At 51.7% G+C, this 12,886-nt stretch overlaps 1 protein-coding gene across 1 annotated transcript; it reads left to right on the forward strand.

Moving 5' to 3' along the window:
- The first annotated feature begins 1,029 nt into the window (after positions 1–1,029).
- TBX22 (T-box transcription factor 22) lies at positions 1,030–6,153 on the forward strand. Its single transcript, XM_072336035.1, has 8 exons — positions 1,030–1,165; positions 1,254–1,383; positions 1,720–1,821; positions 2,428–2,602; positions 2,683–2,847; positions 2,921–2,985; positions 3,056–3,141; positions 4,745–6,153. Exons 1-8 carry the CDS (start codon positions 1,030–1,032, stop codon positions 5,353–5,355), a joined length of 1,470 nt encoding a protein of 489 aa, XP_072192136.1. The 3' UTR covers positions 5,356–6,153.
- Positions 6,154–12,886: the final 6,733 nt, after the last annotated feature.

The following is a 12,886-nucleotide window of genomic DNA, read 5'->3' on the forward strand; positions in this document are numbered from 1 at the left end:
GACACAGAAACGGGACTGGGATGTATGAGTGGGATCAGGATGCTGGAGCAGGACTGGGGTGCATGAGTGGAATTGGGATGCTGAGGGGGACTGGGAGACACAAGTGAGATTGTGATGCTGGAGTGGGAACAAGATTCTGGGATACAGAAGCAGAACCGGGGTGCAGGAGTGGGATCGAGATGCTGGAGTGGGACTGGAATCTGGAGCGGACCGAAGAACGGATATGGGGATGCAGGAGTGGGGGAGAGGAGCGGGACCTCAGGCTTCTCTGCCCCACCGAGGCTCCGTTTCCGAGCCGCTGCCGCCGCCGGACGCGTAAGGACGGAGCTCTGGCAGCACCCGTAATCGGTGCGGAGAAAAAACCCGACGGAGACAAAACCGGCACTCAGCGCCGACACACGGCGCGGGGACACCGAGGTCCGCCGGGAGAGGCCCCGTCGGGACAGACGGAGCCCGGAGCCAGCATCGGGGCTCACCGGGGAAGCCAAAGAGCGGGGGGTTTCTCCCCACCTTCCCTCTCCCCCAAAACGTCCCCACCTCCCTTTTCTTTCCCGTCCTTCGTTCTTTTTTTATTTCTTTCCCTTTTTTGTGCTGGTTCTGGTTAAACGTTATTTGCACTTTTGTTGGGAAAGTGGCCCCTAGTGTGCAATTATGTCAAATTTCTTTGAGTTTTACAATTTAATGGAGAACAGTAACTCTTTTATTGATCCTAGACGGGGCCGGCTCCTCTTCCCCCATCTTTCCCTCGCCTCTCCCTTTCCCCTCCCACCTCTCCTCCCCCCGTCCCAGTCCTACCAAATGTCACTCAATGTTTCTTACGCTCCCATCAGTTTCCAAAACAAACAGTGAGAGCCGCAGCCTCCTCTCGCCTCACTTGGAGCACCTCGCCGTGCCCGCTGCCCCCCGACGGCCGCCGACTGCGGGCCCCCACCGCGCCCGCATGGAGCCGTCGCTCGGACCTCCGCCGCCCGCCTGAGCCCCGCGGCCGCCCGGGGGGAACCCGGCCCGGGCTGGGGGGGTGGGGGGGTGATGGCGCTCAGCTCCCGGGCTCACGCCTTCTCGGTGGAAGCTCTCGTGGGCCGCTCGGCCAAGAGAAAGGGACCCGACGGCCTCGACGAGGAGAGCGGCGCGGGCTGCAGGCAGAGCCGCAGACCCTCCGAGCCCGGTTGGTAGCGGCGGGGCAGACCGGGGGAGTCCCGGAGAGGTGTCCCGGCAGGCGCCCCAGCACTCCCTCCGCTTTTTCTTCCCCGCAGAAAAGCGGCCCAAGGCCGGCGCCGAGAGCCGGGAGGTGGGGGACGAGGTGCAGGTGGAGCTGCAGGGCTCTGAGCTCTGGAAGAGGTTCCACGAGATCGGCACCGAGATGATCATCACCAAGGCCGGCAGGTAGCAGCCCCGGCCCCCTGGCCTCGTTCCTGCCTTCAGCCCTTCCCGCTCGTTTTCCCATTTGCATCTCACACCCATTCCTTTTTTTGTTTCTTTTCTCAGCTCTCCCTCACTGTTTTTATCTTCTTCTTTTTATTTACTTATTTTTGCTACGTTTGTGGGATTTTTTGTTGTTGTAATTTCATTATTATTATTATTATTATTATTATTATTATTATTATTATTATTATTTTCTCCAGTATCTGTTTAACCTTTCAACCAATTTTCACCTTTTCACCTCTTTCAAACAACCCTCGCTATGGGCACTCCCTAACTGCTGCCCCGTGCCCCATGCAGGCGGATGTTCCCATCGGTCAGGGTGAAGGTGAAAGGGTTGGAGCCACTGCAGCAGTATTACATCGCCATCGACGTTGTGCCAGTGGACTCCAAACGGTACAGGTATGGTGAGTTCCAATGGTGGCTGCAGAGATGGACCCTTCTGCATGGCCAAATGGCCAACAGCTGCACTGCGGTGTGGTGGGAATGGAGGGATGGATGGATGGATGGATGGATGGATGGATGGATGGATGGATGGATGGATGGATGGATGGATGGGTGGATGATGAATGGATGGATAAATGGATGGATGGATGGATGGATGGATGGATGGATGGATGGATGGATGGATGGGTGGATGATGGATGAATGGATAAGTAGATGGATGGATGGATGGATGGATGGAAGGATGGATGGGTGGATGATGGATGAATGGATAAATAGATGGATGGATGGATGGATGGATGGATGGATGGATGGATGGAAGGATGGAGGTATGAGTGGACGGATGGGTGGGTGGGTGGTAGATGGATGGACATACCAATGTATGGATGGATGTAGGAATGGACTGATGGATGGATGTAGGAATGGGCCGAGGGACTGACATACAGATGGATGGATGGAAAGACTGGAAAGACATATGGATAGATGGTTGGACACAGGGGTGGATGGGGAGATGGATTGGTGCATCAGGAGTACAGTGTGTTGATGGTGTCCCACTTGGCACAGGTACGTCTACCACAGCTCACAGTGGATGGTAGCTGGGAACACAGACCACTCCTGCATCACACCACGGCTCTACATCCACCCTGACTCGCCCTGCTCAGGGGAAACATGGATGAGGCAAATCATCAGCTTCGACCGGGTGAAGCTCACCAACAACGAGATGGACGACAAGGGGCACGTAGGTGTGGGGCAGCTGTGCAGTGGGGCTATGGTGGGACTCCAGGCAGCATTTCACCCTGGCCCTCTCTGCCCACACAGATCATCCTGCAGTCCATGCACAAATACAAGCCCCGTGTCCACGTTATTGCCCAGGACTCCCGCTTCGACCTGGCACAGATTCAGTCTCTGCCAGCTGAGGGGGTGCACACCTTCTCCTTCCAGGAGACCGAGTTCACCACGGTGACAGCCTACCAGAACCAGCAGGTACCCACGGGGCTGTGGCCACCCAGCCTCCCGCTCCCCGGTAGTCCCACTGAGATGTTGCTTCCACCCACAGATCACCAAGCTGAAGATCGATAGAAACCCCTTCGCTAAAGGCTTTCGGGACCCTGGCAGGAACAGGTAACAGCTCAATCACCCCCCATTACAGCCTGAGGCCTGGCCCTGGCTCTCAGCCCCATATCACCTGCAGGGGAGTGCTGGATGGGCTCCTGGAGCCCTTCCCATGGCGGCCACCACTCGCTCTGGACTTGAAGGCCTTCAGCGCAGACAGCCAGGGTGAGTCTGGGGATGCGGGGCCGGGTTGGAGCTGTGGGCAGGAGGACGAGGCTGTAGGGCTGGGTGGGGTGATGGGTGTGGGGTTGAGGCTGTGAGAGTGTGGGTGTATGGGATTCTGTGGTTCTATAAGATTTTTTGCCACAGGTCCCATTGAATTATTGAATTCAGTGCGAGCGCTCTGGGGGAGGCAGTGATGGACATGGCAGAAGCTGCAGGAAGATTCAGACTAACAGGAAAAAAGAAATATACATATATGTGTAAATATATGCAAATATGCAAGAGGTTATTTTGGAGTGGGGTTGTTGTGTCCTTTGGCCTGCAGTGCCGATGGTTCCCAAACCATTGGAGGATACTGTTTAGAATAAGAATAGCGAGTCACAGAAAGGAGACTTGGGAGAAATTAAGAGGTTTAACAGATTGTAAAGGCAGACTGGCTTCGTTCCTTTTTTTCCTTTTATTTTTGTTCTTTTTTTCCCGTTTTTTCCTTTTTTCCGGTCTTTTAACCTTTTTATTTTTTATTATTTGCCTATTATTTTTTTTTTTAATAGGAAATAAAACTGTTTCTAACATAAAAAGCTTCTCCGGAACCAGCCTGCGACAGGCTGCAATGTGAGAGCAGGGAAAGGGGCAGCAGTGGGGGCTGAGAGAACATGGGCAATTTGTAGTTATCGGCACACAGAAACTGAAAGGTTGGCCTGGTTAGGTTTATTTTTTAACTAATTGTCACACAACACCTATTTTTCCTAAGGGCCAATATCTGAGGTGGTCTTAAAGCTCCCTTCTAACCCAAAGCATTCTATGAATCTGGAAAAGATGGAAATAGAACAGAATTCTTATCTCTGCTGATAAGAAAAGTGTATTTCGGGGGAAGGGGGGAAAGAAGTAGCAATCTTGGAGTCTGAAAACCAGGAGAGAAATTAAAAATGATAAGCTAAATAAAATAATTGGTCATCAGCTGGGATTTTAAAGCCTGATAGGAACGGCAAAAAGAATTTGCTCACTGAGGTGCTCTGTTCTTCCCACTGTTATGCCCAGATTTGTATGGGGGTTGAGTGATGCACTGCTTTGGGCTGCATCCAGAGAGCTAGTCTGTCAGGATGGGAAAGTGCTAGTTCATTTCTTTCCTAAAAGAGAATGTCAAAATGCTGTGTGCATTTACGGCTTCAGGGGACACCTACGGTATTCGAGGGTATGTCTCAAATTGCATGGGGAGACAAGGAAAATGAGTCAATTCCTGTGAGCTGGAAGGTACAAGAAACTCTCCATTGGGCTGAATGTATCTTTTTGTTCTCACATAGAAGGGGGGAAAGCTGCCTGTGACTTGCACAGAAAACTAGGAACCTGAAATAGTGGTGCTGCTGTCACGGGAGGCAGTTATCACTTGCACAGTGGGCACAGAGCTGGTGTGGGGCTGTCCCAGGCACACTGATGAGGTTTGAAATATACCACACATGGGTATTTCTTAGACAAGTGGGAGCAGCATTCAGATGACTGATGGATCTCCCTTTTGCCCAGTTGGTGACACTGGGACATACGGCGGCACGGAGCTGCCTGCTGGTGCACCCGCTGACCCACTGCAGACTATTCCTATTCTTCCCTCCAGGCAGCAGCTCCAGCTCTTCCCCGGTGACCTCCAGTGCTGGGACACCTTCTCCTCTCAACCCACTGCTGTCCCCTCCATGCTCACCTCCCACGTTCCACCTGGCTGTGAGCGGTGCCGGAGCACCGTGCCCTGAGCCCCACCTGCCTGGCCTTGGTGTGCCTCTCTGCTACCGGCTGTGCCCTGCCAACCTCCTCCGCCAGCAGCCCCTCATCCTCCCCAGCCACCAGAAGCCAGGTGGCCCCGGTCCCCCCATCCTGCCCCACTTTGTGGTCGATGTACCCAAGCTTTCCTCCCTCGGCATCGCCAGCCTGAAGAGCGCTAAGTCTGAAGACCTGAGCGGGCCGTGTCTGCAGGTCCCCAACTCCACCAGCCAAATGCTGTATGGATTACACGCATCTGGAAACATTTTCCCATCGAGTCCCATTGCTCGGGAAGCACTTAATTGTTCCTTACATCCTCCATATGGTTTGTACGGCTACAGCTTCTCCATGCCATCTAGACTGACGAGCGCGGCGAGCCATTTTGGAGTGAGTGACAGCCTGCCCGCTGCCTTCAGGGACGGCCGATGCAATCACCCCAGCTGGCACTCAGCAATTAACCACTGCCTTTAGCGGGATGTTGCCATGTTTCCGAGCATCGGTATGTAACGCAGACCTGTTCCCCAGCAGGACACAGGATCTTGTTAATTGCTGAATATGAAACACAGTGCGGTGCAGGAGTGGTCTGGAAGGCCTTTAATTTGGGGGTAAATGTGCAGTATTGTAGGCAGCATGGAGGTTTCTGTTTTCCTGAAACCACCGAGCTTCCCTGCAGTCAGCCCTGAGCCCCGCCAGCTCCTGCTCATCCCTCCTGGAGATTTCCCCTAATTCCAAAGGGACCCTCCAAGTATGTGGGTCAGCAGAGGAGCTGCACGCAGCCAGGGGCTGGAGCGCACTCCTACATTGACTTGGAGCTGGTCAGCCCCATGCAAGTGCCTTGGTGCCGCGGGACCCACATCGCAGTGCAGACTGAAGCTCTGGCTCTGCATTAAGGACACGGGGACCTGTGCAGGGCTTCCCAGAGCCATCTCCATGCATCCCATCGCCATGTAGTGCTGGGGGTGAGGAGAGCAGGAACTGCAGAGGATGAGGATTGAGCAGAGTTATGGACACCCCTCCCACAGTCTCATTTGTTTTATTTTCACCTGTGATAATTGTGTTATTCCTGTAAATAATCTCTGGCTCCGGGGTACAGCGCAGCTCGCTGTAAGTTGGGGCACAGCTTATACTCACTCCCCAAAGCTACTTCTGTTACCTATGACAGATGTGATACAAAGTGCCTGATGGGGACCTGTCATATTTTGGGATTAACTAAAGAGAATTCTGTATCTACAAACATAACAGCAATATATAAGGATTAAAAGTAGGTTTAAAAATAAAAGCTGGTCATGCTACTTTTTATTTAAATGCACGAGATTTGTTTTTTCCCTTTGGGAGCCCCCACTTCCAGGCAGGTGGGCTGGGTTGGGTGCTGCAGAGCACTGCTCATGGCCGTGCTTTTGGGGGCTCTTTGGATTTGGGCTGAGTGTGGTGGGCAAACACCCATCTTCCTGATAGTGGAGCTGCATGGAATACCCCCGAGCTGTTGGCCATGAGCTGGGGATCACGGCACACTACGGCTGCTCAGCCCTTTCTACCACTCACTGTGTTTGGAGGAGTGGTAGAAGTTCAGGAGTTCTCACTTCTATAGACATAGGGGTGAATAAGAACACAAACCCAGCACTACTGTGCTGTTGTTAATGGGAACAAGGAGAAAATAACCTGAAGTTTCGGAAAGGTTGAGGCACTTTGGACACTGAGCTCTCCTAGGAGGAGCCCAAAGTGACTCAGAACCATCCACTCATGCTCCAAAACAGCAAATTGAGCCAACAGCACCAAAGGTGCCGTGTGGTCCCCATAGGGTGGGGTGGGCTGGGAGTGTCCCAGAAGCAGAACGAGGGCTTAAAAACCACGGAGACACAAAAACACTCATCATGTTATCACCGAAGGGGTGTTCTGCCATCACCCGCGCACCAGGAGGGGAGGGTTGGCCAAACTGGAGCCGCGCCGGGAGGAGCGCCTTCAATCCCATTTGATCTCCTGAGGTTTGGGCCGTAATTAGATGATAATTTGTACTGTAATTACACAAAACAAAGGAGGGCTGGTTAGCGATACGCAGCAGGACAAATAAGAGCACGGAGCATTTGAAATGTATCCAGTATTGAAACCATCCACATCTGCGGCTCCGCCACATCAGACATGCTGTTCCAATAAAGGGGCAAGAAGGGAACAAGGCATCGGCTCCCACCAGAGCTTCAAACGTCCGTGTTTACAAATTTGTATTGTGCATTAATATGTAAACACACACAATAGGAACCAGATGAGCCCGCAGTGCCGACATCTCCTTTCTCCTTCCATTTGTGTGTACACAGAGCGCATAGAGATGGGGTGACTTTTGGAGAGGAACGCTGAACAAAAGGTGCAGGGGAGCATTGGAAATCCATGCTTCCCATTTTAAACATTCACATCCCCTTTTAAACCCAGGCTTCCCAGCTGTGCATGGGTTGGAGCATGCAAGCAATGCTGCCTTCCCTGCCTTGCAAGCAAGGAGCGCGCTGCAGCAAGAACCAGCTGTTAGCAGGAAAACAGAAGGGATTTTGGATAAAGCTGTGATGAGACAAAGAAGGAGAGTGGAAAAGTCACTTTCCTTGTAATTTACAGACAAGACTGAGAACCGCCAACCACTCCTCCCCACCCCAACCTGTGCTTTAGGGTGCAAACTTCACTCTGTTAGTGCGCTTTAAGCATCTGATGGTTAATTAACTTTGGAGAAGAGAAGGAAAGAACCTCATTGTGGCCTTCCAGTGCTTGAAGGGAGTGTATGAACAGGAGCGGGAATGGCTGTTTATGAGGGTGGACAGCAGTAGGATAAGGGGGAATGGTTTTAGACTGAGATAAGAGAAGTTTAGGTTGGATCTTAGGAGAAAGTTTTTCACACAGACGGTGGTGATGCACTGGAACAGGTTGCCCAAGGAGGTTGTGGATGCTCATCCCTGGAGACATTCAAGGCCAGGCTGGATGTGGCTCTGGGCAGCTGGGAAGACCACATGGAGCAGCCCCTGGATGGGCTCAGAGCTCAGCATTCATTTCCTAACAGCACTTGGGAGGAGGGCTTACAGTACAATGAGCCTTTTAAAGACAGTTTGTCCATTGAAGAAATAATCACCACGGACACAGGGAAGGGGAGAGTATTAGGAGATCTCCATGCACTGACACCGGGCTCAGTCAGCTCTCATCTCCTCCCTTCTGCTTTGACAGACACACTCACCCCATAGCAGCCCCAAACTCGCAGCCTTTCTTCCTAAAATAGGGCACACCTGTGAGGAAGGCGTTTTTTCTTTGGGACATTCCTGATCTGGAGAGCATTACATTGATGTTTTTGTTTTGTATTTTCGATGATTTGCTCCAGTGATAACATAACAGCGTGATGTTCTGCCTGGGACTGATTAGAACGGCGCTTTTGATCAGCGCAGCGGATTGAAACCGTTGTTTATTTCTGGACACGGCTTCAAGACCAAAAAAAAAAAAGAGGGAACAAAAAAGAGAAAGGAAAGAAGCTCTGAGACGCTGTGAATGCTGGGGGGGGGGAGTGTTTTTTTGCCAGGGGAATTTACTTTGCCTTTGGAAGTAGTGGAAAATTCCTCTATTCGGCTTCAGAGCTGCAATGAGAAGAGTGGGGCGGTCCGGCTGCTGTCCCTTCTGTATAGGAGGAAGGGAAGAAAAGGGGGAGGAAAAAAAAGGAGAGGAAGGGGGGGGGGGGAAAGAAAAAGGAAAAGGAGAAATAAGGGGGAAAATAAATGGGGGGAAAGGAAAGGGAAGAAAAAGAAAGAAAATGTACAAAGAAGGGGAATGAGGGAGGGGGGGGAATGAGGTGGGAAGGGGAGGGGGGGAATAGGGTGGGAAGGGGGAGGAAGGGAGGAAATAAGAAAAAGAAAATGGAAAAAGAAGGTAGGGGGGAAGGGAAAAGGAAAAGAAAACTGAGAAAGAAGGAGGAAAACTGCAGGGAATAAAGAGGAAAGAAGGAGGAAAAGAAGCTCCTTTCCCAGACTCAGAGCACTCCGTGCCCCCAGGCACAGGAAACATATAAACTCGTATGATCACACTCAGCATTTCCTACAAAGATCCTCTCGGAGCATTCATTCAAATCCCTGCACACCTGGCAGCCACCTACATCCCAAACATCGTGCTGCAGATACAAAGGCTTTTCCTTTCGGCTTTATAAGCTGAAGCCAACATCCTTCTGCTGCAAAACCTGGCTGTGCATACGCTCTTTTGGTTTACCTCCAGCTCATATACAGACCTCTGGGAATGTAAATTTCAATTGCACAAACGTTTTTAACAAAACCCTGCATGTAAAGGCTGGCAGGGCTGCCACCCCATCCCTCCCCATCACCATGTGCTCACACCAGCCCATTCCTTGGCATTTACTGTTTGCTTCTCCCCCTCTCCCCCCCCCCCCGGCCCTTTCCCCAGTAGATGCTCAGAGCCACATGTCAACGCATTGGTTACATCCTTTGCTATTTCACACCACAAACCAGAGTTCAGGGCACACAACCATCCCAGCAGAACACACCTCCTGCCCATTGGCTCCAACACAGGGAGACAAAGCACGCCATTTCAGGGCTCTCATTCTGCCTGTGTCCACTTTGGGGGCAGATCCCCATCCCTGGGACAGCTCAGAGCTCAGCAGATGGTGACCTGCAGGCAGTGTGCACTCCCTGCCCTCCCCCAGACCTCCCAACACAGGGAAGGAGCAGCAGCAGTGGTTATGGGGGCACTGCTCTGCACTGAGCTTATTGCAGTACAGCCACAAATGGGCCTGTTTTGTTCAGAGGGTTAAAGCAGAATCAGCTCCAACAGAAATCCTGAACTGGGCCTGTATTGCTTTCTAGCTTTCATCACTGATTTTTCCAATAGGATTTGTACCTCCCATCACACACAACCAGGAGGTGAACATTTCCCTGATTTCTATGTTTTACAGCCATAACCTTCAAAGATTTTCATGAGAAAAGGAGTAGTTCCAGCACCAGGTGGAGGGTGAGGGGCAGCCCCAGCCCCTTTTCAGCTCTGCCCCCTTTCACTGAGAGCTGTGCAAAGGGAAAACCCAAAACCCAGGGCGGGAAATGCCTCATGCCCTGCTCTGCCCCATGTCAGCAATGGGATGGCCGGGGTGTCAGCCTGGGCAGTGCAGGCCAGGAATGAGCTGTCAGCAGCTCCCCGGGATCTGACAGCACCCAGCAAATGCTTCCGCTCCCCCTGCCAGTCCCATACATCAATCAGAGCCCAGCACTGCCCACCCCTCACTGCTGGTCACAATGGTAGCAGAGCTCACTAAGTCCAGCTCTCTGGGCTGTTCAAGGAGAGGGTGAAATTCAGTCTCACTTCCTTCTTGGAGGCACAGGGTATAAATCAACACTAAATGTTTCAATGCAGAGTTATGTTTATGACGTGGGGGCTGATCTCTCCTGGACTCACGTCTCAGCAGTGCGCTGAGCAATGTGAACATGCTGAAGAAACCATAGCAGAACAAGGGCAGGGTGATGAAATACCACAGTTAGGATCTGCAGAGGAGCCAACCATGCATCTCCCCACATTAAGCTCTGTCCCCCCAGCTCTGCTGGCTGCACACATGGCTGCTTATCAGCACAGTTCTGGTGGCATCTCAGTGGATTTCTCCTTGGGGGTAATATCCAAAATACATTGGAAAAAAGTGATGCCAAGCAGCATTGTCATCTTCTACAGATATATATAATGGCCCCACAACAGCAAACATTTTATGTTGTTGTAAGCAATCTAAGCAGAATAGGAAGCATTTTGTTGGCAATGTGCTTTGGAAACACGTTGAAGCAACTCTAAGCTTTCCATAAGCTCACTAAGATCACCAACCCATGCCCACCAACCCATTCCCATCCCCACATCCCTCAGTGCCACACCCTACTGTTCTGAACACCACCAGGGATGGGGACCCCACCACCCCCTGTGCATCCTGCGCATCACCGCTCTTTTGGAGAAGAAACCTGTCCAAACATCCAACCTGCCCCTCCCCTGGCACAACATGGGGCTGTTACCTCTCATCCTGAACCCAGCAGGCTGGGCAGATCACAGGTCTGCACAAACAGGGGTGATGCTGTGCCATCACACAAGAAGCTGTCCGTGAGCATTCCCAACCTTGCTGCTTGCCCACCCTATGAAGGCTGCAGAGAACAATGCTGCTGCAGTAACAGAGGCAAAGGGGTGGCTGTGAGCAGGGCTGAGCACACATCTGCCACTAGTTTGGCCACACGTTGCCATCAGACCACAGCCCTGGGTTGCCTGTAGAAATAAATAGCAGCTGGGGCCGTATCCTGTTACACTCCTGGGGCGAGCTGCTGCTCTTTGACGTGATGATGAAGTTCACCTGTGACCAACGAGGACTTTGTGTTCAATTAATTAAGATGCTGTGCTCTGCAAATGATGCCTTTCATTCACTCAGTCCTGACGGCGTTTGGGATGTCTCTATCACCACCGGGCTGCTGCAAGCACAGTGTGTGGGGAAGGGAAAATGGCAGAAAAGAATTGCAGTCATCCCAGTTGGTGTTATTACATTAATGGTATATTACACAAGGAACAAGCATGAGGTGGCCCTTGAGGTCAACTCAAAGCCACTCTAAAATACTGCCCAAAGAACATCTTTCCCTTTCGGAAGGTCAGTCTTCACCTCTGGGATTGCCATTGTGTAATGCCAAGAACTGAAAAGCATCCAAAACTTCAGAAAGAGTTTCAGATCTGCTTTGTCCAGTCCAGAGAATTGATCTGCTCTATAGGAATTACCCCCAGTCTGCTGCAGGAATCCTTTCTTTGTCACGGATCTGTCCATAATAATCTCCTGGAGAACACTCTGTTGGTGCATCGGTTTTCAAACACAACATTCATTTCTATTGGCCGTGTTTATTTAATTTGAGCTGATTAGCACAGGGCCCAACAAGTGGCTTAGACTAACAGCGTGTCACTGCTGAAGCATTCTGTAGGTAACGAGAAGACACGGGACAGCACACATGTTGCTTTGTCTGCATTAATCTATTTACATTGTAATTCTTCAACTGGTTTTAATGGCTGCTTCAGCTGGAAGCGATTAGTCACCCAAATGAAAGCCACGTTTCTCACTCTGCACGCTGTGAGGTTTGTGGCTGTTGTCTTTTCATTGCTTTTTGTTTTCCAATTTGTGGCGGATACCCCTTGAAAACACCTCAGATCCCATGGAGGGGCCGATCCTGCTGCTCAGCTCCGTGCTCCCAATCATTTCTTTTTCAGCCACAACCTCAGATGGGCCACAGAAGTGCATCTGAAGTGCAGGGCTCTGTGCTGTGTCTCCCTGCATCTCCCTGAGGTTCTTCCAGCCCTGCGCTCCCCTCAGCCCACAGCTGCATCTCAGGATGAGAGGTGATGGCCCCACGTTGTGCTCAGGTTGGATGGTAGGGCAGATTTCTTCTCCAAGGAGCAGTGTTGCACCAGCACAGCTGCTCAGGGAGTGGTGGGGTCACCATCCCAGAGCTGTTCCAGATCCACAGAGATGTGGCACTGAGGGATGAGGACAGTGGGGATGGGTTGGGGCTGACAGACACAGCTCTCTGCCCATCTCAGTTGCCACAAGCCAAAAGTCCTTGTGTTTTATATGCAATCCCATCTTCACCACCTGCAGCTCATTATCATACTGGGGCACAAGATTAGGGCAGCCCCCACCCAGCACCAGTGCTCCTCAGGGCTGCAGACAGAGCCCATCCATAAGCACTGTTGCAGCAATAGAGTATCTCTCTTTGGGCAGCTGAAAGCCCAAGAGCTGCCAGCTGTTCCCCCTTGCTGTGTCTCAGCAGCCTCCACGTTCCACCACATCTTGTTTCAACATACAGCCCAACATTAATCAGGCTGGTTGGAAGCATCCTGTATCAGCTCTGCAGAACAGAGCTTCAGTGATTTACTGTCGGATTCCTCCAGCTCCTGTTTTGCTTTCATGCTGGAGCAGAGGTCAGCAGAGGCAGATGCATGCTTTCACTTTGTCTCACATTTGCTGCTGTCAGTCCAGCCCTGC

The sequence above is a fragment of the Excalfactoria chinensis genome, chromosome 4 (assembly GCF_039878825.1).
Source record: "Excalfactoria chinensis isolate bCotChi1 chromosome 4, bCotChi1.hap2, whole genome shotgun sequence".
Taxonomy (NCBI): Eukaryota; Metazoa; Chordata; class Aves; order Galliformes; family Phasianidae; genus Excalfactoria; species Excalfactoria chinensis.